The sequence below is a fragment of the Taeniopygia guttata genome, chromosome 10, assembly GCF_048771995.1.
Source record: "Taeniopygia guttata chromosome 10, bTaeGut7.mat, whole genome shotgun sequence".
In the NCBI taxonomy this organism is placed as follows: Eukaryota; Metazoa; Chordata; class Aves; order Passeriformes; family Estrildidae; genus Taeniopygia; species Taeniopygia guttata.
This window is the reverse complement of record NC_133035.1, coordinates 17599382-17625157: the sequence shown is the minus strand read 5'-3', so window position 1 is coordinate 17625157 and position 25776 is coordinate 17599382. Positions and strand designations below refer to the sequence as shown.

At 43.4% G+C, this 25776-nt stretch overlaps 1 protein-coding gene across 4 annotated transcripts in view; it reads left to right on the top strand.

Annotated features, from left to right (window-relative positions):
* ADAMTS17 (ADAM metallopeptidase with thrombospondin type 1 motif 17) overlaps positions 1-25776 on the top strand; it is a 156352-nt gene that overhangs the window by 105190 nt on the left and 25386 nt on the right. For all 4 annotated transcript variants that reach the window (XR_012057538.1, XM_072933771.1, XM_030281401.4 and 1 more), the window contains 4 exons: positions 4428-4508; positions 9214-9371; positions 13232-13391; positions 15224-15359. Coding sequence is in view for 3 of the 4 variants with exons in the window: in XM_072933771.1 (XP_072789872.1) it covers positions 4428-4508; positions 9214-9371; positions 13232-13391; positions 15224-15359 (535 nt within the window). In the remaining variant the exon portion in view is untranslated. The remainder of the gene's footprint in view (positions 1-4427; positions 4509-9213; positions 9372-13231; positions 13392-15223; positions 15360-25776) is intronic.

Sequence of the window (25776 nt, the reverse complement as noted above, 5' to 3'; positions counted from 1 at the left end):
GTAATGCTCAGAGACCTGGGTCTGTCTCCTGATTTTTCTCAGCCACATCAGAATTTTCATTTATGATTCTGATTCAAAATAATTTATAGTTATAATTCATAATGACCACAGATGTTTGGATTTTTTTTTTTAGTGGCAGAATCTAATACAGTGAGATATGCCTGTTGTTGTAACTGTCATTTAGGGAAAGGAAAAGTACATCTTTGATAGGAGTTTTTCTTTTTAAGATGGTGGAAAAGTAGAGGTTTTATTGCATATGCTGTTCATCCAGCACTTGCTGAAAGTTAAATTTAAACAGTAGTGTTGTCATGCTGGCTGGGAGCATCTTTAGCCAACACAAAAATACCTTTTTTTATCAATAGAGTGCACATGTAAATTACAAGAAAATAGAACTCTACCTAATCTTTAACTCAGAGATCCCTTATAGCAGTTTCATCAGAACATGCAAGAGTTACCAACTTTGCAGCAATAGTAGGAGGCTTTGCAATTTATCCATGGCTCTTCAGAGAAATTATTTTCTTACGAATGAGCTATCCCATGGCTGGAAGTGGACAGGTGCCAGTGCAGGATTTATTCTCAAGCTAAAAGCAAAGGAGAATCATCACAGCTATTCAGAAATAGACACATAATTTGCACTCCACTGCAACAAGTAGCCATCAGCAAAAGCTGCAAGGTGGAAGGAGATGGAGTCTGAGATGCTCATCTGGTGCCAATCCCTGAAGTACCATGGAAGCTGTGCTGGCCTTGGCTGCAAGTAGGCAGGACAGCCTGATCTCCTTGGCTTCTACCCTGAGATGTTTGTTCAAAGCACTTTTGGGAGGTTTGATAATGGGCTGGGCACTGTTGACCTTCTCACACCTGATCTTGGTGTGTACAGGGATAAAATAGGAAGGTGCAGTGCCCAGGGGCTGGCACTTTCAGCCATGGGATCATTTTTCCTTCAACTTGGAGTCTGTCTTTCACTGCAGTGTGAACCAGAAGAGTTTTGCAGTAGATCAGTGGCATTCTGAAGTTCACACTAAACTTTCTGTTCTTTCTGGGAGTAATAACAATGGCTAACAATGGATTTTTCTGTGTGGGCTGCTTTCCTCTTGCAAATCTCTCCAGCTTTTAAATGAAGATACAGTAGCCACTGTTCACATATTAATCTCCTTGATGACAAAGCCACCTCTTTGTTCTGGTGTCTCTCCTAATACGAGTTATACCATAAAATTTGTATCTAGGATTTGCTTCAATCACAGTCTTACATTCCTGAGACACTGATGTAATGCAGATTATCCAGAAAGATTGGTGTGCGCCAAAATAAGTGTTCCCAAGGTGGAGTATACTGGATACAGCACTATAAATTATCAAATAATGAAGTTCTCCTGTTGTATTTTCAAAGTTTCATCTCAACAGGCTGATTTATGGGTGAAATTACTAAAAATACTGCCTGATAGTTGCCAAATCTCATCAGTTTTTAACCAGTTCCTCATTTAAAGATGAACTTTAAGCCCAACCTTGCAAACCCCAGCCTTGCAGACAATTATCCTCCTACCTAACAGAGCTTTGAGAGTCCTTGACTGGGGGCCAACTCTGAGATTTTTTTTGGTCATTCTAGCTGACACTTGATAATCTTTCTGGCAATCTGCAGTTGCAGTTTTCTTAATAAAATGTGCCTGGAATAGACTGGAGGTGTTTCCTGGTGCAGTTATCTCAAAGATCAGGAATCTGTGACCACAAGCCTCCCACTAGCTCTGAGGACCAGAGTGGAGTGGTGGAGGCAATCCAAGTTTGTACCTGTGGCAAATTTGCATGGGTGATATCCAGTCTGTTTGCAGCAGAATTCGACCACTAACTCACCCAACATTGCTGGAGATAATGAGTGAGGGTGTCCAGGTTCTCCTGGTGGGACATGCCCAAGGGTTCTGCTTCACCTCTGAGAGGACAGGTCAGATCCAAACCCCTGCAAAGCGTTTGGCAGTTCTCTAACAGGAGAGTGAAGGTCAGCAGTCAGGTTTGTGGCACAGTGAGATAACACTGTGAGTGCAACCCCCCAAAGCCATCAATCAGGATTAGAAATTACACAAGAAGAAAAAATCTGGTGTGAGACCAAACCAAACAGTCTCCAGAACTAATACCCTATTAATAGCTCACACTTCACTATTTACTATTGTAAAAAGTAACATAAAAATCACTTTTACACGTGGTGTTTCTCTCATGGACAGCGATGAAATGAGTGTATTTAATGGCTTGAGCTGAGCTTCTAGCACAGCTCCAGTTTGCTCACCTCTAAAGCAGTGTGACACACTCCTGGCTGCTGCTGGGTCAGGGACAGATCCAGAATTCACTGAATTTAGTGACTGCCTTCTACTAAATTCAGAGTAACTTTGTCTCCAACCCCTGCATGATTTAGCTCTGGGCATTTGTATCTGGTTTAAAAACTAAATAAGTAAATAGTCCTCTAGTAGGTACATTAAATTACCTGAAACTTGGGCATGTTCCAAACTGGCTTCCTAACAGGGGTGTTCAGAGGTGTATCAGGAGCTGTTTCCTTGTGACAGACTGTCACTGGTCACACTTTTGCTTTTTTATGTCTTGAGTAGCTGTTTTTGGGTTTATATGCATGGGATGCAGTGAGGATGTTTGATATCTGAAACACTCTGTATTGACTGTGATTTGGTATCTCAGCTGATGAAAAACCAACTCCTGGCAATGTCTAGGATAAAGCCCAACATCTGTTTGCTCTGATTTCAGTATTCCCTTTGTAAAATTGACCCTGGAAATAATGATTTTTCCTGGTGAAACCCAGGCTGGAACAACAGCTGGGAGAGCCTCTGCTCTGGCTTCTGTGCACAGACAAGGTCTGAGCTCTGCTGCCACTCTCTCTGGTTTTCCTGCAGGGATGAGTGACCATTTCTGAGCCATCATGAGTAAGGGAGAAGTAAGTGAGGAGGAACAAGTGCAAAGAGGACTGAGCTGAAGGGTCAGATGAAAGTGTCATTCAGATACAACAAATCGGGGAAGGAGGGAACCTGTCTGCTCAAGTCAGCTGCCCACTTTCTGCACCTGATGAAACTCAAGAGCTCAAGCCTTACTCATGAAATGAATATTCAGGAAATGAATCCACTGTCTGAGACCCCAAATCTGTCTCACTCCATGTCACAATGGAAGGAGAGTCACTTAGTCCTGAGGTGCAAGAGACTGTCACCATACTCCTTGGAGTCCTCCCTGTATCAGCATAGCAAAAGCAGAGCTGTTCAGCTGCACTTTCATCCCTAAATAGCTCTCTGAACACTTCTAAGTGCTAAAGGAATCGCTGCATCCTGTGCCAGCAGTTCTCCAGCCCATTGCTCTAGACAGCCCACAATTCCCATAAAGGCATCACTGACACAGAACAGCTTTATAGAGACCTTTAAAGCAAGAAAAGTGGATGAGGGAGCATACAGGATAAGCTGCTTAACATTTAAAAGAAAGAGGACAGCAATAACCCCAAAAAGGTGCCAAGTGATAACACTGCAAATAAACTGGGTGGCCAATTAGGAGGAATCAACTCATGGTTTTGATGAGATTAGTGTCATCTACAGAGGCCAGATTCAAAGTCCAGTGAAGCCAGTGGAAAAGCTGCCTGGCTCTGAAATGGGCCCTGGTGTTCCTCTGCTTTATTATTTAAAGGTACCGCTTCCACCCCATGGAGCAAGTCTGTAACGCCACATGTCTCCATAATGGGGGAAAAGAGGCTACATTTCCTTGTAGCTCCTCCTTATTCATATTGTATTCTGTGAGTCAAAATTGGTCATTGAAAATTTGTTCAGAGGTGGCCAGTGGTCAGTCCTGGAGAAACTTCCAGCTCTGTTATTGCATTAAATCTGAGTGTTGAATTCTCAGCAGCTCAGTGCAAGGAGATCATTATGTCCTCCAGAATTTTTGTACAGAGCTGAAAAGTAAACGTAAACAAGCTTTTCCCCTAATTTGTTCCACTAATTCCCTCTGTTAAGTTTTAGCATCATCAAAATGTTTTGTGGAAGTGAACCCTTTCTGACACCACAGGCTTAACAGGGAAGACAAAGCAGAAGCATCAGTTGGAAGCATCATTTCAAATGTCTGTTTTGTGCAGTGTTGTACCTGACAGTCACACTTCACAATGTCCTTGTGCATCCCTGTCAGTACTGCAGGAAAACCAGGGTGATTCAAAGGGTGCAGATCTAATTAGAGCTAATTAACAAGCCTGAAGTCACAGCTGAGCAGTACACATGCATTTCTGCTGCAATGTTAGTCATGACCATGCCTGTCACAGCAGTGAGAACTGGCTGCCAGCTCAGGGATCTCATTTGGAGTGTTCTCACTCAATCCCCAGCCTGGAGTTGAGTTTTTCTCAGGGAGATACGGGATGGCTGAGGCTGGCTGGCCCTGCCCTGTTTTCATTCACCCCTTTTTTGTTGCTGTAGGTTACATCGAAGCCGCTGTGATCCCTGCAGGTGCCCGGCGGATCAGAGTGGTTGAGGACAAACCTGCTCACAGCTTTCTGGGTAAAAAGATAAAAGAAAAATTGTTTTGATTTAAATTCAGCTCTGTTTTCTTTTAAAAATGACCCTTCTCTAAGCACCCTTAAGGTTTGTTGCTGCCAGGGAGGGGCTGGTGATTTAGGTCTTGCTGCGATCTCTGCTTTTGTGGCTTGGCTTCATGCTGTTTGTGATGTGATAGTATGTGACACTTACAGGCCCTGTGCAACCTGGAAGGACCAGGGAGTACTTTTCTATACAAACAGAAGAGTTCCTGAGCAGAACTTGGCAGGGGCTTGCACAGAGCTGCCAGGAGCACACAGCACTTCAGGAGGGAGTGGGGAAGAGAACAGTGTGTTTAGAGAAGGGAATGGCAGAGGTACTGATAGCAAGACGCCCAGCTCAGTCTGAAGCAGAGGCAGGACACGGCAGCTGATACCCCTCAGTAACCTGCTGCCATTTCCTACAGCAGCACATTTTCATTGGATGCTGTACCCAAGACCTGTGCACTCTGAGATGGGCTTAGCTGCACCAGTCCACTTGCCTCTATTTTATCAGGCAAAAAAAAAATTGTTTAATCCTCTTGTTATTTCTACTTCTGCATTCCTTTAGAAGGGAACAGGCATCCTCTCCTCCTTATCCTATTGAGAAAAAAGGTTTAGACATGGCTGATGGGTAAGATTTGCATGTGAGGTTGACTCCTTAGGGCAGAGTCTATCAATGAATTTGTTGTTCTGTTACTCATTGCATAAATTAAAGGTCAGAATGGCATTTTTAAAGTGCAGCCAGTCAGCTCCACTGAGGATTTGTCAGTCTGGTCTTCTGCCTCTTTTCTCCAATGTTTGAGGCATTTCCTTCTCTGTCATTATTGTGCAATAGATAAAAGGTTTTATCCCCATCTACTTCTAGGGAGTCCAGGTCACAGAAATGCTAATGCCCCATAGCCCTTAATTTCCACAGGAAGCCTGTGGCACAGCAGAGGCTTCAAAGAAAATTGCCCAAGATCCAACAAAACCCTGACATGTGCAAGGTCCCTGGCACAATCAGAGCTGCACAGCCATGGAATTGCTTTCAGAGAGGAAGGAACTCTGAGAGGATTGCAGAGCTTGTCACTCCCTGTTTTGTGGAAGAAGAAACTGAGGTGTTGCAGCTTGCTCATGGCTATGCAGGGAGTCAGAACAAAGCTCAGACCTTGGTCACTGATTTCCACATCTTTTTGCATATAATTCTTCATCTCCGGCCAAAAGAAGATGTTAATATCCAGCACTGGAATATCAGATGCTGCTGAAAGCATTTGCATAGTGATTGTGTCAGGATTTCAGCTCTAGTGCTATTGATTTTCTGTCTTGAGATGTTGCTGCAGTTGGCAATATCACCAGGAAAGATGCTTTTGTTCTCTTTCACTCCAGATTCAGTGGAAAAAAGGAGGGCAAATTATGTCATTCAGCTGCCCTTTGATCAAAACCATTGGCATTTGTGGCACTTCTTGTTAGGAAGGAATATCACCACTGCTCCTATTTCCATAATGCTTTAGTGGAGGATCCCACCTACATGTGAGATGTTTGACATAGCAAAGCCTGGTGGAACAATGGGAGTCAGTGTTTCTTTGGGTTCTGCAAGTGCTCTGCCTTCTGGAAACCAGCCTTTTTGTTTGTCTTGGTGGGGTTTGCACAGGGTATTCGGGCTTTGGCAGATAGCAGAGCACTGAGAGTCTTACACGGAGTTAGAGACTGCCCTTCCTTGGGACAACATAACCTTGACTAAAGCAGATGGTTCCCCACTGGGTGGTGAAGATTAGGATTGTATATTTTTGAGAGCAGGAGCTGGCCCTGTTTGCATCACATAAAGATAGATAAAAATCTGGCTCTTTTAAAGCTTTTAGTGCTTTCAGCTCTTTGGTTCATGGTCAGGAGCCAGGAGAACCTCTCTGAGCTTTCCAGGGTTTTCTCTTTCAAGGAACACTCAACACAAAGAAAAGATACTCAATGTCTTGCTGAACTGAGATGAAGAATAGCAGCAGGGGGGTTCCATAGGGCAATAATGAAGATGACCAAGAAAAAAACCCCAATCACTCTTAAATTCAGGTCTGAGTGTGAAAGGATTTTCTATTTCAATAGCACTGACAAAGCTGAGTCCAATCAGGTCTTATTTCTACTAAGAACCAGGTACAACATTCTGGAAAGAAGCCCAGCATAATTTGGAATCATTATTCCATGTGCTGGGAGCAGTGCCTGAAGAATTTCCCTCCACCTACAGGCAACCCACGCTGGCTGCCTTGGCTGGCTGTAACTCTTAAAAACCACCTTGAACAGGAAATGCCTGGGCAGTTTGTGTCCACAGGCTGGGAAGCAAGCTGGAGAGACCCAAGATGGAAATAAACCTGACTAAATGCCAGGCTTAGAAGTTGATTGGTCAGTTCCTGCCTTCCAGCCATCAAGAAAAACAGAAGTTACAGGTTGTTGCTAGGGTTCCTATTCCTCTTGCTCTTCTGCTGTACAAGTTTGAGTTTAGTTCTGTCACCTCTGGGGCTGGGCACACAGCCAGTGGTTGTATGTGACAAAAGCCATTGGAGTTCTCTGTGTCTGAGACATGGAAGGTCTTGTAGCTGCAGCAGTGATCTTGCTGATGGGGTAGTGGAGGCAAACAGCAGAGAAAACACTTTGGTCCAAATGCTCTGCTGAGTCCCCTGTGCAATTCCTGCAATCCTCGAGAAGCACCTTTGCAAACAGGTCTGTTTCCAAACTCTCCATCTCCTCAGCCACTAAGGGAGCAGTGCCTGCAGCAATCAAAATCAAACCCTGCCCAGAAAAGAGGTTCACAAAGATGAAACGTTCATTTTCATCTGCAAATTATCTCCTTTGAGGGTGAGCTGGAACCAAAGCATGACTTAAGTCACTCAACCTCTTAGACAGTTTGGAGCACGTGCTGGGCTATCTTTCCTAGTCAGCCATGCTTCTTGGAGATAGTTTTATCTCATCCACAGCTTTGATTTGTCACATGGTGGCTGCTTTGATCTGCCTGGAAGCCACTAGGCCTTGGCAGAGGAAAGCAATCCTGCTTCAGAATTGTGCATGCAGCTTGCAGAAGGTACTTTGTAAACTGAGGAACAAAGCAGAAAGAGAAGTGAGCCACAAGGAGAGACACATTGCTGCAGCATGCAAATGCCAGGACACTATCTAACCCCTGGGCTGTGTGCCAGAGGAAACTTTCCTCAGAAAAAATAGTCTCCCAATTTAGTTCCCCTTCACCCTGACTTTGGAGCCTCTGATGGGACTCTGAGAGCTATCAGGAAGATTGTGTGCAACAGGACAGATATCCACCCTTTTCCAGGTTTCCCAGTGTAAGGTCCTCAAAAAGGCAGATGCAGAGAACATTGTGACCTCCTCTTGCTCCAGATTTCCCCAGAGTTCAGACATCACAAATTATATATATATATATTTATATATATATATATATAATCTCCATCCTAAGCACACCGAAGAGGGTTTGCTGGCTATGGAGGCTTGATCCAAAGGAATGACAATAGGAGATTTCCTATGGACTTCCAAAGGCTTTAAGCAGCTTCTCTTACCTTCTTGCAACACACTCAGTTAAGTGAGAGCAAAGTTGTGTTCTTTACTGGAAGAGAATAAAATAGGCATGAGATGCTAGAGGTTAAAAAAACATCTTGTTAAAGGCTTAGCCAAAAGACACAGTTAACCTTGAACTAAGGAAGCCCAGTAACACATGGGTTATTCTGTCTGTCTGCTGTCAGGGCAGATTTGATCACAGTGAATGAATCTCCACAAAGGGGCCTGGCACTTTCTGCTGCAGTAGGACCTGCCAATTTTCTCTTCCCTCAGTGCATCACACCAACATCTGGATAACTCTGCTTCCGTTCTAACACAGAAAACACATCAATCCCTAAATCAGCTTCCACTGATGAGTCAACAGTAATGTGATGCCCTTATGGCTGGAGTTGTCTTTGAGTCCTTCAAACAGGACATCAGTGATCCTGATGCAATAGTTAGGCTGGAAGAAAGGACATACAACTCCAAGTATCTTTTCTTCTCAATATTCATCTTCCTTCTGAAGTTGAGCTTTCCATGTTGACCTTAGAAAGGCACACAGGCACAGGATGGGTGTGACCCTACAGCACCTGACCTTATGAATTTGTGTCCAGCACTTGGGCTCTGAAAAGAGGATGGCCAAGTTCACGTTTTGCCCACTGACCAGCCCCTGCTTTGTGACTTGACTTCTCTTTACAGCTGTGATAGCTGAATGTTAATTTTTTCAGTGTTTGGTTATGGAGCACACACAAACACAGCATCAGCTGTATTTTGCATTTCCAAATCTTCAAGTGTGTAGCAACAAAGATTTGATTGATCGTTTTCTCAAGGAGAGTTTAGGAAAATGTGGTCTCAAAATCTGGAAACTGAAACAAAATTTTGCTTGGAAACTAAATTGCAGATTTGTCTTGTTGCATTTAAAAGGAGAGTGTAGAGGTAAATGGTCTATGAATTTTATGTTAATTCTTCAAAATACCTTCATCAACTGAATACAGAATATATCCAAGTTAGAAACATCACAATGGGCCATCTAAAAGTGGGGGAGGTTTTATTCTTTTAAACTCACATCCATGACAAGGTTTCTGCATCTTGTGCTTGAGGTACCTTGAGACAAAGGCTCAGTAGTCTGTATTGTAATTACAATTTTGCTTGCATTTCATTCCGTGGTGTTTGATTCATTCCAGCTTTAAAAGATTCCAGTAAGAGATCCATTAACAGCGACTGGAAAATTGAGCTTCCTGGTGAGTTTCAGATCGCAGGAACCACTGTCCGGTACGTGCGAAGGGGGCTGTGGGAGAAAATCTCTGCCAAAGGACCAACTAAAATACCACTGCACTTGATGGTAACTTTATATCCTTTGTTTGTGTTTCTTAAGTGATGCAACAGAAAGGGTTTCTATCCTAGCTGAAAGTTAAATTTTGATTGTTTGCTTCCTCACCACAGTGTTCTTTTGCAGCATTGCAGGGGCTGGAGAAGCCCAGCTCCCCACTCAAAAAGTGATGCTCAATCCTGGGAGAGCAGGCAGTGTCCCATTCAGCTCATGTCCAGTGTAGGGTATCCCTGTAATGTGTCACAGACAGGTACATTCTAGAGCATGTAGGTTCCCAAGGACCTGTCTTATTTTTTGGACATACCTGATCACACACGTAACTGCATATTTGCTGAAATGTCTTTTCATCTTTTGCCAGAATGTAGTCTGTGTTTAAGTACTCTGTTCTCTAACAGAGGTGCAGATCTAGCATACACAGATGATATATGTGAATTTGAATCTAAGTAATGACTTAATTACACACAGAAATAGTCTTAGTTTTCTCTATATTGTTTTTCCAATTGTATGTAGTTTAAGGTGTTTTTTGACATTTTTCCCTAATGTTAAGCATAGCCCTTCTGTTAACCCAGCTTGGTATTTTATGAACAGCCATATGTCTGAACATGAATGAGAAGTCCACACGGTTGAGAAGAGCAGGACTGTAGTCCCAAAGCTGTCACTGGTGGGTGACAGGGTGACCCATGGGCCAATCCCTCAGTGCTGGTGTAACCTTAACATTTGTATTTGTGAGACAGCTGTAATAATTCCTGTCTCATATATTTGTCCCTGTTTAAAAGTCTGCAGAAAACTTTACAGGTTCTGTAGCAAGGTTTGTATAGCAAGTATATTTGTTTTTTCATTGTTTCCTGTAACTTTTTTATTCTATTCTGGGTTTTTTGTGCTGTTCCTTCTCCTTGTGACTTTTTGCCATATTTGTTCTCTGAAGGCTGTCTGTAAGCACTGCTAAAAATCAGCATTCTCTCCCCTCCCTCACCTGATTTTTTTGGCTTGCATGTGTTCATTGTGCAACACTTCCTGACCCAGTTTGAAAAGCTCCAAAGACGCCTGAACTTTTCCCACACACAAAAAGCTGACAGTAATACTCCACTTGGTCAGTATCTTCTTGGTGTCAAAATCTGCTGCACAGGAACATGAGGGGTTTTGTTTTTGCTTTCTCAGACAGATGAGTGAGTTTACAGGCTCACAGACCAGTGTAGTGCTGGATTCAAAGAGGTTATAGCTGGAATGGTCAGAGGTGCAGAGTTGGGCACACCAGCACCTTCCTGGCTCACCCATATAGTCCAGGGTGTGCCCACTCAGAGGAGGTCTATTACAGAGGGTGTATTACACCTTCTTCAGCACCAGAAACATCAGCTTCTTCTTGACTTTGGCCTTAACACAAGCCTTCCCTCCTGAAACCAGGACTGACAAAGTACCTTGTACTGCCAAGGTCTTCCCAAGCTCATGTGACAAACAGGAGTTGCACAGGTACTGTTTGGGAAGATGCTGTGCAGGGTTCCTTTGGCAGCTCTTGGAACCTTCTGGGACATTACTTGGTTGAGGTCCACTGTAGTAAAATCTGGATATTGGCATTTTGTGAACCTCAGCATCAGCAGAGCTTTGATTTTAAAGAAATGCTCAGTTCCCCTTCGTTAAGGAGTAAGTAGCTAACATAGGAGTGATTTTGAGCTTCTCCATGAGTGTTCTGTCCAGATACAGACAGGCTCTTTCAGCAGACATAAGCAAAGGAGATGTTCCTTCTTCACCTTTCTTCACACAAGTGATTAAAAGTGAGGAATGTAAAAATTACCAGACCATTAAAAAACATGTGGTTTTAAATCACTTCACTGCTAGTGGTAAACAGAGCACACATGAAGTCTTTGCTTCAAATCAGATACAAATCTTTTCCTTGATACAGGGTGGTGTGTTTCATTCTTTCAACACAAGAAAGGCAGGATGGTTACCAGCTCCTTCTAAATAGAAAACTGTTGTTCAAACAGTGGTGGAATACACTGGACTGACAAAGAGCCAGAAGCTTCAGTCAATCCATTGTGACCTGCATTTGAAACCAATTATACACACATACACACACCCCCCAATTATATATGGCTACGAAATTGCATGAAATTGGTTTCATATGGGCCTTTAGATTCACTGGTCTTGCACCCATATTGAGATAATAAGGATTTCTTTTTAGGAGCTGGTTTTTAATACTTGAGGCATTTCTCCAAGTGCATTGCTGTGCGTGTATTTCTTGGAGAAACTGGTGTTTGTGTAAGTAGGCCTGTGCTAGCCCTCCTTGTGCAACAGAGGACATTCAAACACTCCCAGGGAAGAAGGGGGCTTTAGACAAGGCTGATTGATCAGTTCTCTAGAACAGGACTTCATATCTCCTGCACTTCAAGAAAACCAGAGCAGGGCTCAAGCTTTCTGTCTCTGCCTGCCTGGTGTTTGAATTGTGTTTAAAGAAACCAACATTCATCTTTGAAATTGTAATGATGGCTAGCTGGTTTCAACCCTGGTATTCAGTTCTGGTAGTGAGGCTCCCTCTGTAGCTGAAGCAAAGTCATGTCTTTGTTCCCCACATCCTCTGGAAGAGGCTCATCTGCCCAGGGTTCTGCCCTGTGCAGAGCAGCTCATGGGTGCTGAGTTTGTGGAGCCCCCTCAGTGTTCACAGGACAGGCTGCCAGGCCCCCTTCTTTTAGCACATTTGTTTGGTTAAACAAGCTCCTTACAGCTTTAGTGAGATTATTGGTTAAGTAGGAATGATTGTACAAATCTGAAGGGGAAACAGTTATTGTTGGGGGAAAATAGCATTTGCAAATTTGTCTTTTATCAAATGGGTAGTTGCTTGCTCCACTTATGAGAGCCTTTATTTGATAAGGCATTGCTCCTGTTTCAGTAGGTGACAAAAGCCAGCACAATTCACCTGTCTAATGCTGCTCAGAACATGGGATAATGAGTATAAGTAAGTTTAAAGCCACAGCATGAACATTACAGTAGTATTTCTATGGCATTTGTTAATACTGTGGTAACTCAGATTCCGTGGACCCTGTTCTCCATGGGATATCTTCCAATCAGTTCTGACTCAAGCCAGGGAAAGTGAGAGCCAAACGAAGTCCAACATGTAAATCAAAACAAGACCAGTACTCTCATCTGCCTATGGTGAAAACATAAACATTTTTCTCTGCTCCTTTGTTAACAGTCAGGGAATTTTGGAGTAATAACACTGGAGATATCACAAGTGGCTCCATAGGAAATGGCCTGCTATAAAGAGGCAGGTTTCACCTTCCTCTACCAATATGCAGGGATGAAAATATATGTTGCCAGAAGCTGTATGATAAGGGTTTTGCTTGTCATCCACAGTTTTCTGAGACATAAAACCCCACTGCTACAGCTTGTCAGCAGGAGTAGTCATGTTTGCCTTGAGTGCCACATTCACCAGGAGACAAGGGACTTTTTGTGCAACAGTTGTTTTTGCTCTGAGAAGCATCACCTTGTTCTTTCAGATGTTTAACTCTAGATGCTCTTTAAAACAGTTGGTATATGAAAAGTGCTGATTTAATGCTTCCTGTTGTCTTTCTCTTTGAATAGCCAGTGTCCTGCTGATCACATGTGAGGCTGAAAGTTGTGCCTTGAATTCCAGGTTTAGACATCCCTGTGAGTCCTTTAAATATTCACAAATCATAAGCAGTTCTTGCTCCTGCAGTTGCCCTGTTTTACCAGTGCTGTTGTAATCTAAGTTTTCTAGATAAAGATTTGGTTGCCTTTCACAGGGTATTATATTTTAGGAATTTTTTCCTGAGCCAGCATTTCCAGCAGTGCTATCTCACAGGCTGTTGGCTCTCCCAGCACAGTGTGTTGCAACAGCCTCTCTTTTCCTGCCGAACCAGGTGCTGTTATTCCACGACCAGAACTATGGTATTCATTATGAATACACCATCCCTGTAAACTATACTGCTGAAAACAGAAGTGAGCCAGAAAAGCAACAGGATTCCTTGTACATCTGGACACACAGCGGATGGGAAGGATGCAGTGTGCAGTGTGGAGGAGGTAGGGACACCAGGAAGCTTGGTGAGAATCCCTGTGTGGTGTTTGCAGCCTCCAGCCACAGAAGAGGTGGAAATTGGCCATGAAAATGGATTTTGCCATAATGAATTCAATGAAAGCTCCTTCTCACCGGCTCTCCCTGCTCTGATCCCTGTCCCCACAGTTAATTTCCAGCCTTTTGGCAGGGACACTGCTCTGTCACCGCAGGCTGGAGCTGCACCTGGGTTCTGTGTGCAGCCCCACGCCTCCAGCCCCCACCACATTCCTGGAGCAGCGTCCCACAGGTGTCCAGGCACGCTCAGGGAAAGGCACTTCCCTCCCCAGGGATGGAGCTGGAGCGGGACAGTGCTGCTGTGACAGCATCAGGTGCTCCCATCCGGGGGCACGTGGCAAAGCTCCCTTCCCACAGCATCCCTGGATGTGCCCAGACAGATCTGCTGCAGCCCTGGGGGAGCTGATGCTGTGAAACCAGAGACTGCTTTGTCAGACACTGTCCATTGCATTTTCAGTGCTGGAAGAAGTAGGTTGTTCCCTGAGGAAAACAGATCGTTTCCAAGCGTTCTGGGCAGTCTGTCTTCACCAGCAGACTCAGTTATTTATGATGTGACATGACAGGAGGAAAGAGCTCATCTTCACATTTGCAGGCTCACTGCCCTCAGTGCACTGAAATTACTGATTTTTTTCTGTAAATAGGACTCACTTTAGAATAGACACTTTTACTCATGCATTAAAATAATAATTTTTAAGTCATTAAACTGTCACATGAGGGAAAAGGAAATTTATTTGTGTCTCTTCTAATTTTTGTTGTAAGCCTGTTACAAATTTGAATCAAATCAATGTCTTCCAGCATAGCTCCCACCACTACTATCTTGATAATTGGTCTTTTATTTTAGCTGTCCAATGCTTTTGCTACTTATCCAAGCTGAGAGGGGCCTTTCTCCTTTCCATACAGATGTTTGCATATTTTTTATTAACAGAGCATGCATTATTTCGTATTTTCAGCTGCAGATGGTGAATAAACTCAATCTGATGCAGATTCAGGGTTAGAAAGAGAACCTGAGAAACCAAAATTAGCAGTAAGGCAAAGTCACACAGAGCAGGAGTAGCACTTTCCTGGTCACATGTGGTCACTGTTGTGCTCCCTGTGGCACAGCTTTCCTGATGCCACTCAGTGGAAGGCTGAGCCCTGAGGGCCACACTGGATGAAAGAAACTCCTGGTGCACAGTTTATGTGAGAAATGCTGACTCCTCCTGAGATGCCTCCTGCCACAAGGATTTTAAAGCAGTATATCTGGAGGAGCAGGAGTTGAGAAATATCTTATTTTGGTGGCTTTGTTTTCTCTTTGTGAAATATGAACAAGCTCAGTTAATGACTCTTGAACCTCGGTCACTCCTTTTCATTCTGACTTCCTGCCTGGGGAGCAGCAGGAGGCAGCTGTCCTGTCATTATCAGTCACATTATCAGAGGTGGGAGGTCTGTGACTTCAGCACATCTGCCTGAGGTGATGACAGGGTACAGCTACCTGTGGAGGAGGAACCAGAAATGAAAACAAATTGTTTTAGAGCTCCTTTCCACGTTAAACACTAGAAGGAGAAAGCCCAACTTGCTGCTCATGTGAAACAGTCAATTGTGTGATTATTGGGGAAAGATTTGTAGCTTTTCTGGAAAAAAAAAAAAAAATGCCAGTACAAAGTTCAGGCAGAGTGGAGAATAAGAGTTCTTGCAGAGGTGGTAGAGTACATCTGGTAGAGGGAGCAGGGAGCTCAAAGCTTTTGAGTTTTGGTGGATGAGCGGAGGTGGGTTTGTTCAGAGTTCTTTTTGATTTGGCTTCCAGGTGAGAGGAAAACCATCGTGTCCTGCACTCGGCTCATTAACAAGACCATGACACTGGTGAATGACAGTGACTGCCAGCGAGTGACCCGCCCCGAGCCCCAGGTCAGGAAATGTAACACACACCCCTGCCAGTCACGGTAAGGAGTTAAAACACTAAAACCAATATCCTTTTCCTTCAGAAACTGCCCCTTTCCAAAGCCTCCATCTGGTGAACACAGTGAAAATGTCTCAAAGTACTGGGACACATTGTTAGCCACAGTAAGCAGCTGTAATATTCATTTCCTTTAGTTGAGCAGGTCAGATTTTCATTACCTCAGACAAAGCCCATTTAATTTGTGGTCAGTAAGGCCAGATTCTGTGCGGGCTGCCTTCATGCATTGTTTGGGGGTGGTTTTCTTTTCCCCTTGGTTGTCTCCTGGGAGACAGAACAACTTGCAGTATAAAGTTAGACAAGAGTACAGTGACTGCATATCTAATCTTTCTTTTTGTTAATCAGCACAGAATGGGGTCTGATTAACTGTCAAACAGTACTACAAAAGCCCTGAAGTCAATAAATTTAATTATGATGAAACTCATTTTAGATGTTTTCCTCAGTAAGGGTGCTTTTCTCTTCACTAGTTATTAGAGATCTTTAAAAATAATAAAAGTTTAATTTGGCAAGCACTTTTATCTGCATTAATTTTGATCTGTGTTATATTAAAAAAAGATATTTGTGGCCAAAATTACAAAAGACAGGAAGGTAAGTTAATTTCTTCAGTCTGTATGCTAATAGAAAAGTTCACCCTTGTTCTACAGTGATGTTTAGCATTGTAGAGTAGTGTAGAAACTCAAATTTTGATAGTAGTTTGAATAACACCAGGATCAGGGGTTTGATCCATGTATGGTCCATTCACTTCAGTAGTGGACTCAATGATCCTTGTGGGTTCCTTCCAACTCAGATTTTATTTTGTAATAAAATCGATTTCAGATAAAGCTGAACAATACCTAAAGAAGCATCTTCAAACCAACCTGCTGGCTGCTGTATCTTGGAGAATCAGACAAGCCAGGGAAATGCACCTACAAAGCTAATCCTGCTGGCAGAAACAAGGGGGGAAACAACAAACAGCACACTTCCTTCTAATTAGAGCTGCACTCTGATTAAAGTGCCCTGGAGCAGGGAAATGCAGTGTCAGGTCATCCATCAGTAAGGCTGGTTCAGGTTTCAGTTTCTGTCTGCACTGCCTGTTATTGCTGCTGGACAATATTGGCTGTACAGTTTGCAGTATTGAAAGGTATAATGAGATATTCTGGTGTGTAAGGAGAGCCAAAATCCCAATGACTTCAAGGAAACAACTGAAACAACTGTTTCCTTGAAGAAGGAAGTCCAGTGAGGCTGGGATTTCTGTCATGTCACTCTCTCAGAAAGAAACAAAAAGCATCTGCTTGTGTTGCTTCCCTGGCTTGAAGTATTTCTCTCAGACCTTTTGGAAAGCTGTTGGGAGCAGACTGGAGTGAGCCCAGGCAGGCATAGGAGGGATTCCAGGTGGTAGAGATGAAGAAAAGCAACTTTAAAAGTTGCAGAAGTTGTGGGCAGCTTCTGCCTCTACCAGCTGAGAGCAGGGATGGGACGTTCTGGCCATGTCACAGCCCTGAGACCCAAATTGTGCTCTGAGGGATCCCCATGACCCTGAGCCCCTGGGGAAGTCTGTTTGGTGCCCTCCCACCATGGCATTGCTGCCTGTCCAGGGCAGTGACATGGGTGAGGTTAAATCACACAAAACCTCCTGAGAAATGATTACTCTGCTCCTGTATCCAGCCTGTGTTCCTCTGGGGATTGGGTCCAGCCTATAATGTCATTCCAAGGTCTGTGTTATTCTGTGTGGAGCCGGCAGCAGTTTATGGGCACAGCTTGGCACAGTTCTGCCCAGCTGCAGTGAGCTCTGGCACAGGGACACTCTCATTGGCCCATTTTTTTCAGAGCAATGACAGCAGACACTGAATGTGCTTAGAACCTGGAAAGGCCACAGAATCCTTGCTGATGATCTGATAGACCACACTCCTCACTCGCTCTGTGTAGAGTACACTTTCACACTTAACATGCTTTTAACTGGAAACATTTTCAGAAGCACATTCTCTGTGCCTCTGTAGAATTTAAATTTCCACTTGCATTTGCCCACCCAGACATTAGAAAAGCATGCTTAGCATATTCTCTGACCAAGAACATCTTAAAGAAACCATTCTCTTTCACCATGTCAATGCTTTTTTTATGAGCCCTGAATTTGTTTTAGGGTTTCAAGTAAAATTATTGTAGCATCTTGTTACAATAAGGTCCTTTCCCATTTCCACTCAGACATAAGCCCTTCACCTGAGTTCAGAAGAAGGAACAATGCTCTCCTTTCTCTAGTAAACCAGCTCTGTTTTGTGCATTCTGAATTGCATTTGCACTTTCACTCAAAATTTAGGAGAATCACCTTTCAGAGTGTTTATCTCTAGAGAGGGGTCTTTTGGCCAGCACAGGACTGGGTCAGAGGACACTCAGTCTCTGTTTCACTTTTGGATGGGGTGTGTGACTTTTATTCACTATCCCACACTGTCCCTTTGTTTCCTTTCTCAATCCATGTATAAGCAAGATTGCAAACTCTTTGGGATGGGTGAGAGCATATTGTTTAAGTGGAGCAAGAAGCTGTTGCTGTTGAGATTGTAATTTAAAAAAAAAATAGTTACCCACATTTATAAAGTGATCAGGAGGAAAAAAGGATATGTTATTAATAACAGTGTCTTTCTTCCAGCATGATCCCAAAGTGCTTTGTAAATTATATATCCCTTTGAACTTCAGCCACCTCTCAGGAGAGCCAAATAATGTAGGGCCAGGGACAGTACTTTCATGAGGCCAAGGAGAAGATTGGAATTCTCCAACTGCAACCCAGCATCTGAGGAAAACAAAGCAGGATTTAAAACTTGATTGGATACACTGACATGTTTTAAAATTAAACGTCAGAGAAGAGAATTTTCTTAAGGGTTTTGTTGAAACTGGCAAAAATAAAAGAATCTTTCATTCTTTATTATTGTTACTCTTTCACCTTTTAAAAAAATGCCTCTTTTTCTTCCTATTTTATTTTTTATGTTCCTTGACCCTCTTTTTCCATTAAATTCTTTACAGCTTCCTTTCCTGTCCCAACTGCACCCTATTAGCACCTCTTTATTCTAATCCTTTGCCTAGCTCTTTAGATATTTTTTACAAAACCCTGCTGTAACCAGATGGAATCTGGATTCCTGCATGCCGCGCGTATGGGTCGCTTCCAGCACGCCCAGCACCAACCCAAATACAGCGGCAGGGCCAGCCCTGGGGCTGGCACCAGACTCACAAATCACAGATCCCATCAGCTGTTTTCACTGAAAACACAGCTCTGCCAGTGGCCACACACTTCTACAAGCATGGCTGGGGCTGTGGCTATGAAACTGCTCCCCTCCAACGCAGGAAAAGCACCAAAAACCACATGAAATTCCCCAACTGTTGGACTTGTAACGGACTGTGTGCAAGCACTGGTAATTTTTCTCCTCTTTGCTGTAAGAGATTTTAGGAGAGGTTAAGTCCTTTCAGGGGCCTGCTGAATATTTGGTGTTCTTACATGGATGCTGAACAGCAGCATAAATGCCAGAAATCCCTGGCTGCATCTACAGAAAACCACAGGAGACCCTGAGCACTTATTTTCACTGTTTAGGACTTGAAAATATCTCCTGAGCTCAAGGGTTAGGTTTCTGCTACTACCAGCAGCATATCTTAGACTGCTTTCTATAAGCTGAGCTTTTCCCACAGGCTCCTTCCCTCGCTGGAAGGCTTTCCTTTGACCCTGCTGTTCATGTAGGTCTGACCTTTTATTTCCAGCCCAAGTTACTCACTGTCATTTTTCAGCCTTTTTTTTTTTTTTTGTGCATCAGCTCTTTTCCTTTTCTTACAGAGTATTTTCCCTCCCTTCCTTTCAGCCTTGGGCTATTTGCCACAGGACACAACAAACCATTGTATCTCCTCTTTCAATCATTTTTCTGGGCTAAATCCATTACTTTAACTTCTTATTGCTTTTTTCATGGCTGCATCATATTTGTGGCTTACAGTCATTCAAAATGTTTTCCTCCTCATTTATTACATTGTATGAACCCTACTTTAACACAGAAATGCTTGTTATTGGTCCCTGAGCACTCAGCCTTGCACTGTGTGCTGTTTATTTCCATCCTGGTTTGTTGCTGCAGTACTGAAGGTTATTCAGTTCTTCCTGTATGACATCCTAATCCTCTGAGGCATTGACACTGCTTCTAGGCTTTGTAAGTCAGCATTTTCTTCAATTTTCCAGCAGTTTTCTTCTTTTTTTTGTGCCAAGGTCATTAATGAGCATATTAAATTAGATCAAATGCAAGACAGACCTTTCAGGAAGCCCACTAGCAACTGATCTAAATTCCTTTCATACCTGATACTCCTTTGCAGCACTAAAGGTAGGTGGGAGGCCAGCTCTCACCTCTCTGTGAATTACACAATTATATCTGTGTTTCCCAGCATGTCACCTGTAAGCATTTCCCATGCAGCAAAAGGAGTTCTTCACCAAACAGATTAAATCTACCCCATTTCCTTTGTCTAGAAAACCAGTTATTTTAGTCAGAGAAAGGCAGCCAATGAGTGTTGCCTGGAGGAAGCCTATCTTGCATCCTTTTACCTCTATGTCCTTGATTATTGTTGCCCTCCAAATCAGCTCTAGAAGCTGGCACGCTGCTGAGGTGAGCTCTGTGGTTGCAAGGATCACTTCCTTCTTTCTTTCTTCTCTTTCCCTTTCATTTTTCCATCCATGGGCTGGAATCCAGCACCAGACTCCCCAAGGGTTCACACACCACAATAGTGCCCACTGGGGGAAAATGAAGCCAGTTCTAAGAGTCAGTCAAGGCCCCAGTTGGCTCAGCACCTCAAAAACATGTTCAAAGGCTGGGGAGTGCCAAAATAATGGTGCCCCAGTGTGTGATGGTTGACAGTGCCCATTGCTTTGATTCCTGGTCTGATTTAGGCTCAGGGTGTGTGTCCATGTGCTGACTGAGAGTACCCTGCCCTCTTGACTGCACCATATCATTGTGACAGTGCTCTATTTAACAGCCCAGGAATACAGAAGTCAGAATAATACAGAAATCGGCCTGTCTCCCTGATTCTGGGCTGTTTGCACCCCATTTCTGTGTGTTCTAGTCACAGGTAGATGAGGAGCAAAGCATTTTCAGATTTATTTTGTGAGGTGGTTGTCTTGCAAATACTAGAATTTCGGCAGAACATTATGATGGAAAACGCTTTGAGAGCATCAGCAAATTATTCACAGGGCTGTATAGAAATTGCACTAAACTGGAGGGATCTGGGTGTTTGTTAACTGAAGGGGCTGAGCCGGACATTTAATGGCTCCAGATGGGTCAGTCCTTTCATTAATGCAGTTTGTCATCCATAGGGTTCAGTGCAAACAGGTTCAAACCCTTGTCTGTGCCTTGTGCTGGGAAACATCTTTGATGTGCATTGGATTTGGTTACATGAAAAAAAAAAGGAACAGCCGTGGGGAGGGTTTCATTTTAGCCTGGAAATCTGGCATCAATAGCAATGTTAGCACCCTCTGATCCAAGGAGGCACCACATAAGAGCTCATTTTGAAGTACTTCCCAAAGCTGGAGTTGGGATCTCCAGAATCAGCTTGAGCTTAATGAATTTGCCAGGACTGTGCTGGAGGGGCTGGAGCAGGGAATGCTGCGCTCTGGTGGCAGCTCCTGGGGGCTCTGCCTGCAGCAGGGCTCCCACAGGTCTTGTAGCAGCAAAAGCCCAAATTCTGCAGACCAGAAAACCTGAGACACTCCCAGGCACCATGGTGGTGGGGGCTGATGTCCTGCTGTGGGCACATCTGGGGCCCAGGTCAGTTGGTGGTGATCCCCATCCACCAAAAGGAGACAAAAACTCCTGTGCTCCAGGTTGTAGGCAGGTCATCAAGTACCATTCAGTGGCTGATTAACCACTGGAAAATAATTTGCTTGTATCTTCCAGTAAATCCAGCAACTCAATTCCATGGAGCAATTCTGGTAGAGAAGGGTGGGGAACAGACAATGTAGAATGAAAAGTGCTTATTGGTTGCTGCTAAATGCATTTACATCCAACAATCCAAGATGATTTGCTAGAGCAGGAATTAATTTGGCATTATTTTCCACATGGAGTCATGAGACAGGTCCCTTAGCTTTGGTGTAAACACTCAGGCTGGCTTCCATCACTTCTTTCCCAGTGCAGTGTTTGACTCACCAGCCTTGTGGTTGACCATTGCCTTGTTTTAAAATGTTACATGATCTGTGCTGCTTTGTTTTGAAGCTCTTCAGGCCAAGTGCAGTTCTAACCCACAGAAAAGGATTAGCAGGATAATCTAGCAAAAATATTTAATTGTGAAATCGACTCCTCCTGCTGTCTGCTATAATGATCTTCACAGTTTGCATCGTGTGGTGGGAGCTGAGAAGGAGGCACTTCCTTCCTGGAAAGGCAGGGAATGGAGCTGGAAACTAGGTGCCTCATTAAAGCTACACCTACCATGGAAGTGGGTGGGGAAAATTCACTGCAGAGGAGCTCTGAGTGGTGAAATTCTGTCCCTTAGTGCCAGCCAGCAGGACACCTCCTCACACTGACCCCACACTGAGTCCTCCAAAGCTGAGAGATCTGCTCATCTGGGGGAGGAGGAGAGGGAATACAATTACTTCCATAAAAAAAAAAAAAAACTTCCCAAGGTGTATGTAAATTATAAAACATTGTTCCATGGCTGATCTTGTTGGTGGGGAAAAAAAAAAAAAAAAAAAGCTGTCAAAATGATAACCACTAAAGAAAAAAAGAAACCTATGTGAGTGAAAGTTGGCAAGTCTGTTAGCAGAATGACTACTGTACTGGAAAATTACTGAGCACTGTTTATAAAGGCAATCAGACAGGAATGTTAGTCTTGGAGTCCTACTTTCAACATCAGCAGCTGTATTATTCTACTAGATTCCTTGTACTTTTCTCAAAAAAAAAAAAAAAATTGCTTCTTGTGACTGGGTGTGGCACAACCTGTTCCCAAAAGACAAGATTCACCTGATTTGAGCCCAGTGCAGCAGAGAGGTGGTGGAGAGCTTCAGGAGTGTGTGTGTTTCATGGAAAACACAATTTCATTTGTAAAGAGACTTTTCTTCTACACAGTCGAGCATGAGCTTGGTTTGACAGCTGTAAGCAAAGTATATCTGTCAGTTCCACATGACTGATTCTCAGAAATCTTTTCCAATTTTTCTTGCTAAAGTTATCCAATGTAAAATCCTGGCCCTGCTGAAAGCTGGGCTGGCTTTTGCCTAAATCAGTAGAGCCACCGTTTCCTCCAGGTGCCCCAGAAAACTAAGAGTGACTTCAATGTGATTTTGCATCACAAACTGGTAACTGGGCATGGATTTATCTTCACCTGTGCATTAAACCAAAAGGTTTTGAATAAAATCTATTAGAAATAGAATCCTCACATTACAGGGCTTTAGATATTTCTCTGTCACATGGCTTTTTCAGACATATTTTGTAGGAAGTTTCCTTTGATGCTTTACTCAGCAGTAGCACAGGCTCTAAACTGGTTGTAGGCGAGAGCCAGCTCTAAAAAACCAGGTTTAATAACAAAAAATGTGTTATTGCAAACATGTCTTTGGTCATATCTGAGCTATTACTGTGAAAGCAGGGAAATAAATGTCACTGTAGCATTGGGAAGGCAGCAAAAGCACCCTGTAGGTAGTGAGGGGATGTGTGAACATGGCATGGATGTTAGTTAGTGGAAGAGAACACACTGTTCTTCTGCAGGGCTCAGGGCAGAAACCACCAAGGGAATTTTAATGGGTTGCAATATTTACCCCAGAAGATGTAATGGCTTTATGTTGTAAGAGGCTGCAAATCTCTGAAAAGTGACCTCATGTCTTTTGATTGCACTCCCTCACCCCCATCCTTCAGCCTTGATCCATTTTATCTTCCTAACTTTTTTCCCCCCCAAATCTTTAGCTACAAACCCTCATTTGCAGATATTCATCTCCCTTGGGTTTATGTACGTTGTGCTGCAGGCAATTTTTTTTCCTAGAAAATGTAGGAGTCTTAGGCAAGCAGGTAGAGTAGATAATTCAAGGTTAAAAACTAATCCAGACCATAGAAAGATCAAATGATGAACTGAATCTCCAAAAGATATTTCAAGTTTGCTCCAGGGACCTGCCAGATGAGTGTTGCCAAAGCAGATTAGAAGAACTCCCAATTCCTCAGAAGAGATACTGAGAGGTCAGAGGTTGAGGAAGACTCAGGAGACAAAGATTTAGAGCAGCCCTCTCAGATTGCATGTCCTGCCCATCCCAGCTTTTTGAAGCTTTTGAAAATCACACCCTTCTGGGCATATTTTAGCTGGAAAGACAGCCACTGACTGGGGTAAAATCTCTGCTTAAAAGCTCATCACTTTCTTCCTGAATGTAACCACCAGCCGGGATCACTTAGCTCTTGAATCTTCTATAGAGGTAAGATTACAAAAAATAATAATACCAGGGATGAAGGCATCCCTGTGGTTGTGAGAAGGACGAGTGTATTTGTCACGTAAATCAGTGTTTGCTGGCAAAGTGAGAGGCTCTCCTGGGACCCCAGCTGGAGCACTCCCATGGTCCCACAGAAGATAGGCTATAACCTGGGAGGGAAAGACCAAGCTGAAAAGAACTGTGGTGTCAAGCAATCCCTAAGATCAGTTTACAGGCTTAACGTGTAACTGGAAGCCAAATGCTTTATATGATATACACAGGGCTTAGTGTACAGCAGTTAATTGGCTTAGTTAATAATACAGAGCCAGCCTGGGGGTTGGAGTTAGAACACTGGAGTTATTTTTGACATTGTCATAAGAAAAATACCTACCCTTTTTCAAAGACAATCACTCTCTAAGTAGGTCTTGTTGTTAAACAAACTCAGGTGTGTTCAGAAGGTGTAATGACAGTGTAGAGACAAAAATCTACCTGTACTGCAATATAACAGTTACTAAATTGTGCTATTACTTGCACATTACATTTTTCTCCCCTGTGCGTATATTACTTGCAGATACACAGAATTACTAGTTTCTCTAATATCTTGCTGCAAATTCCTTCCAAAAATTTGAAACTGGCAGGAATTTTCATCTTTAATACTTTATCCATAAATCTTTTATCTTTCCACATTGGTTGTGAGCATTATTGAAATATAGTTGCAGTGTTCCTGTGTGTTACAGGCACTAAAACAGTATTTTCAGCTGCATGTGAAGGAGAATTTGGGGGAACTGTGGAGGTTCAGGGCACTGCCAGGACTGTATGTAGGACTCACCTTTACTTGCTTGCCAGATTATTTTTACAAGCCATTGATTCAAGCATAGATTTCACTGAGATGCTGAAGTTTAGTGGTCAAAGTAATCATCCCCTTGGGGCTTTTGAAAATAACCTGCTTTACATATTGGTATTATTCAGACATTTAATGTCACTTGTCTCCTGGGTGTAAAAGTAAAACCACCACCTTTAATTTCTAAGTATTTTTACTGTCACAGGCAGGGCAGAATTTCAGAGATCCCTTACAGCATTGCCCTACCTGATTTGTAACCACAGGGTTGGGATCAGGAGTGGGTGTAGTGGATGGTGGCTGAAGGTGACTTCTCCAAGGGAAAAGCTGGAGATTGTTTTCACCACAGACACATCTTTGTGTTGGTACCCAGGGTTTCAGGTCATTCCCTGTCAATCATTCTTCTCATGATGATGATAATACTTGTTTTTTCTGTGCTAATTTTCTAGTTTCACTTTGTCACGTCTGTGCTGGTACTGGCTAGAGACCAGCAAACAGGCTAGAAACCAGGTGATTTCTCCCCTGCACAAGAGCAACAAACAAAAAAATTAGAAAGGAATATTCCTTCCTAAAAGGAAAGCCATAACCTTTCTTCTTAAGGCATCTTGGAAGTAGCTGGCATGCTGTGTGCTGCCCATCCTAAGTGCAAGCTCACAGCCAGCCTCTGCCAATAATGTATTTTTATCTTTCTCCTTTGCTTTCAGCCCCTTTCCCTTTTTCTTCTGCCAGTAGCTGTAGATCACAGTGAGAGCACAGTGCTGAAGTGAATATTAGCTGAGTGGAGCCTGGGCAGCCCTTTCCCAGCCTTGTGACTCACATTCAGCTCATAAAGCACAGTCATTTCGGCCCCTCCAGGCCTTTGTCAGGAGGTTCCTTCCCCCAGGTGGAGAATTCCCTCATGTTTGCTCCAACAGGGCACAGCCCAGCTGATACCAAGAGGCCTGGCTATTAATTTTCATGAACACTGATTTCTGCACTTCAGGGCTATTTTTGTCAGGCTTTCAGCCCTAGTATTCAATTTCCCAGCTGACATTTTCCCATTCCATAAGAGAAATACCAAGCCCTGGGCTGCAGAGATGCACCAAGAGCTGCAGTCTGAAGAAACAGGTTTGGTGTCTTGCCAGCTGTTTTAGCCAACAGAAATTCTCAGATGTGTCAGTCAACTGCTTTAATGCACAGGAACATTTGGGCAGGGCCCTGTTC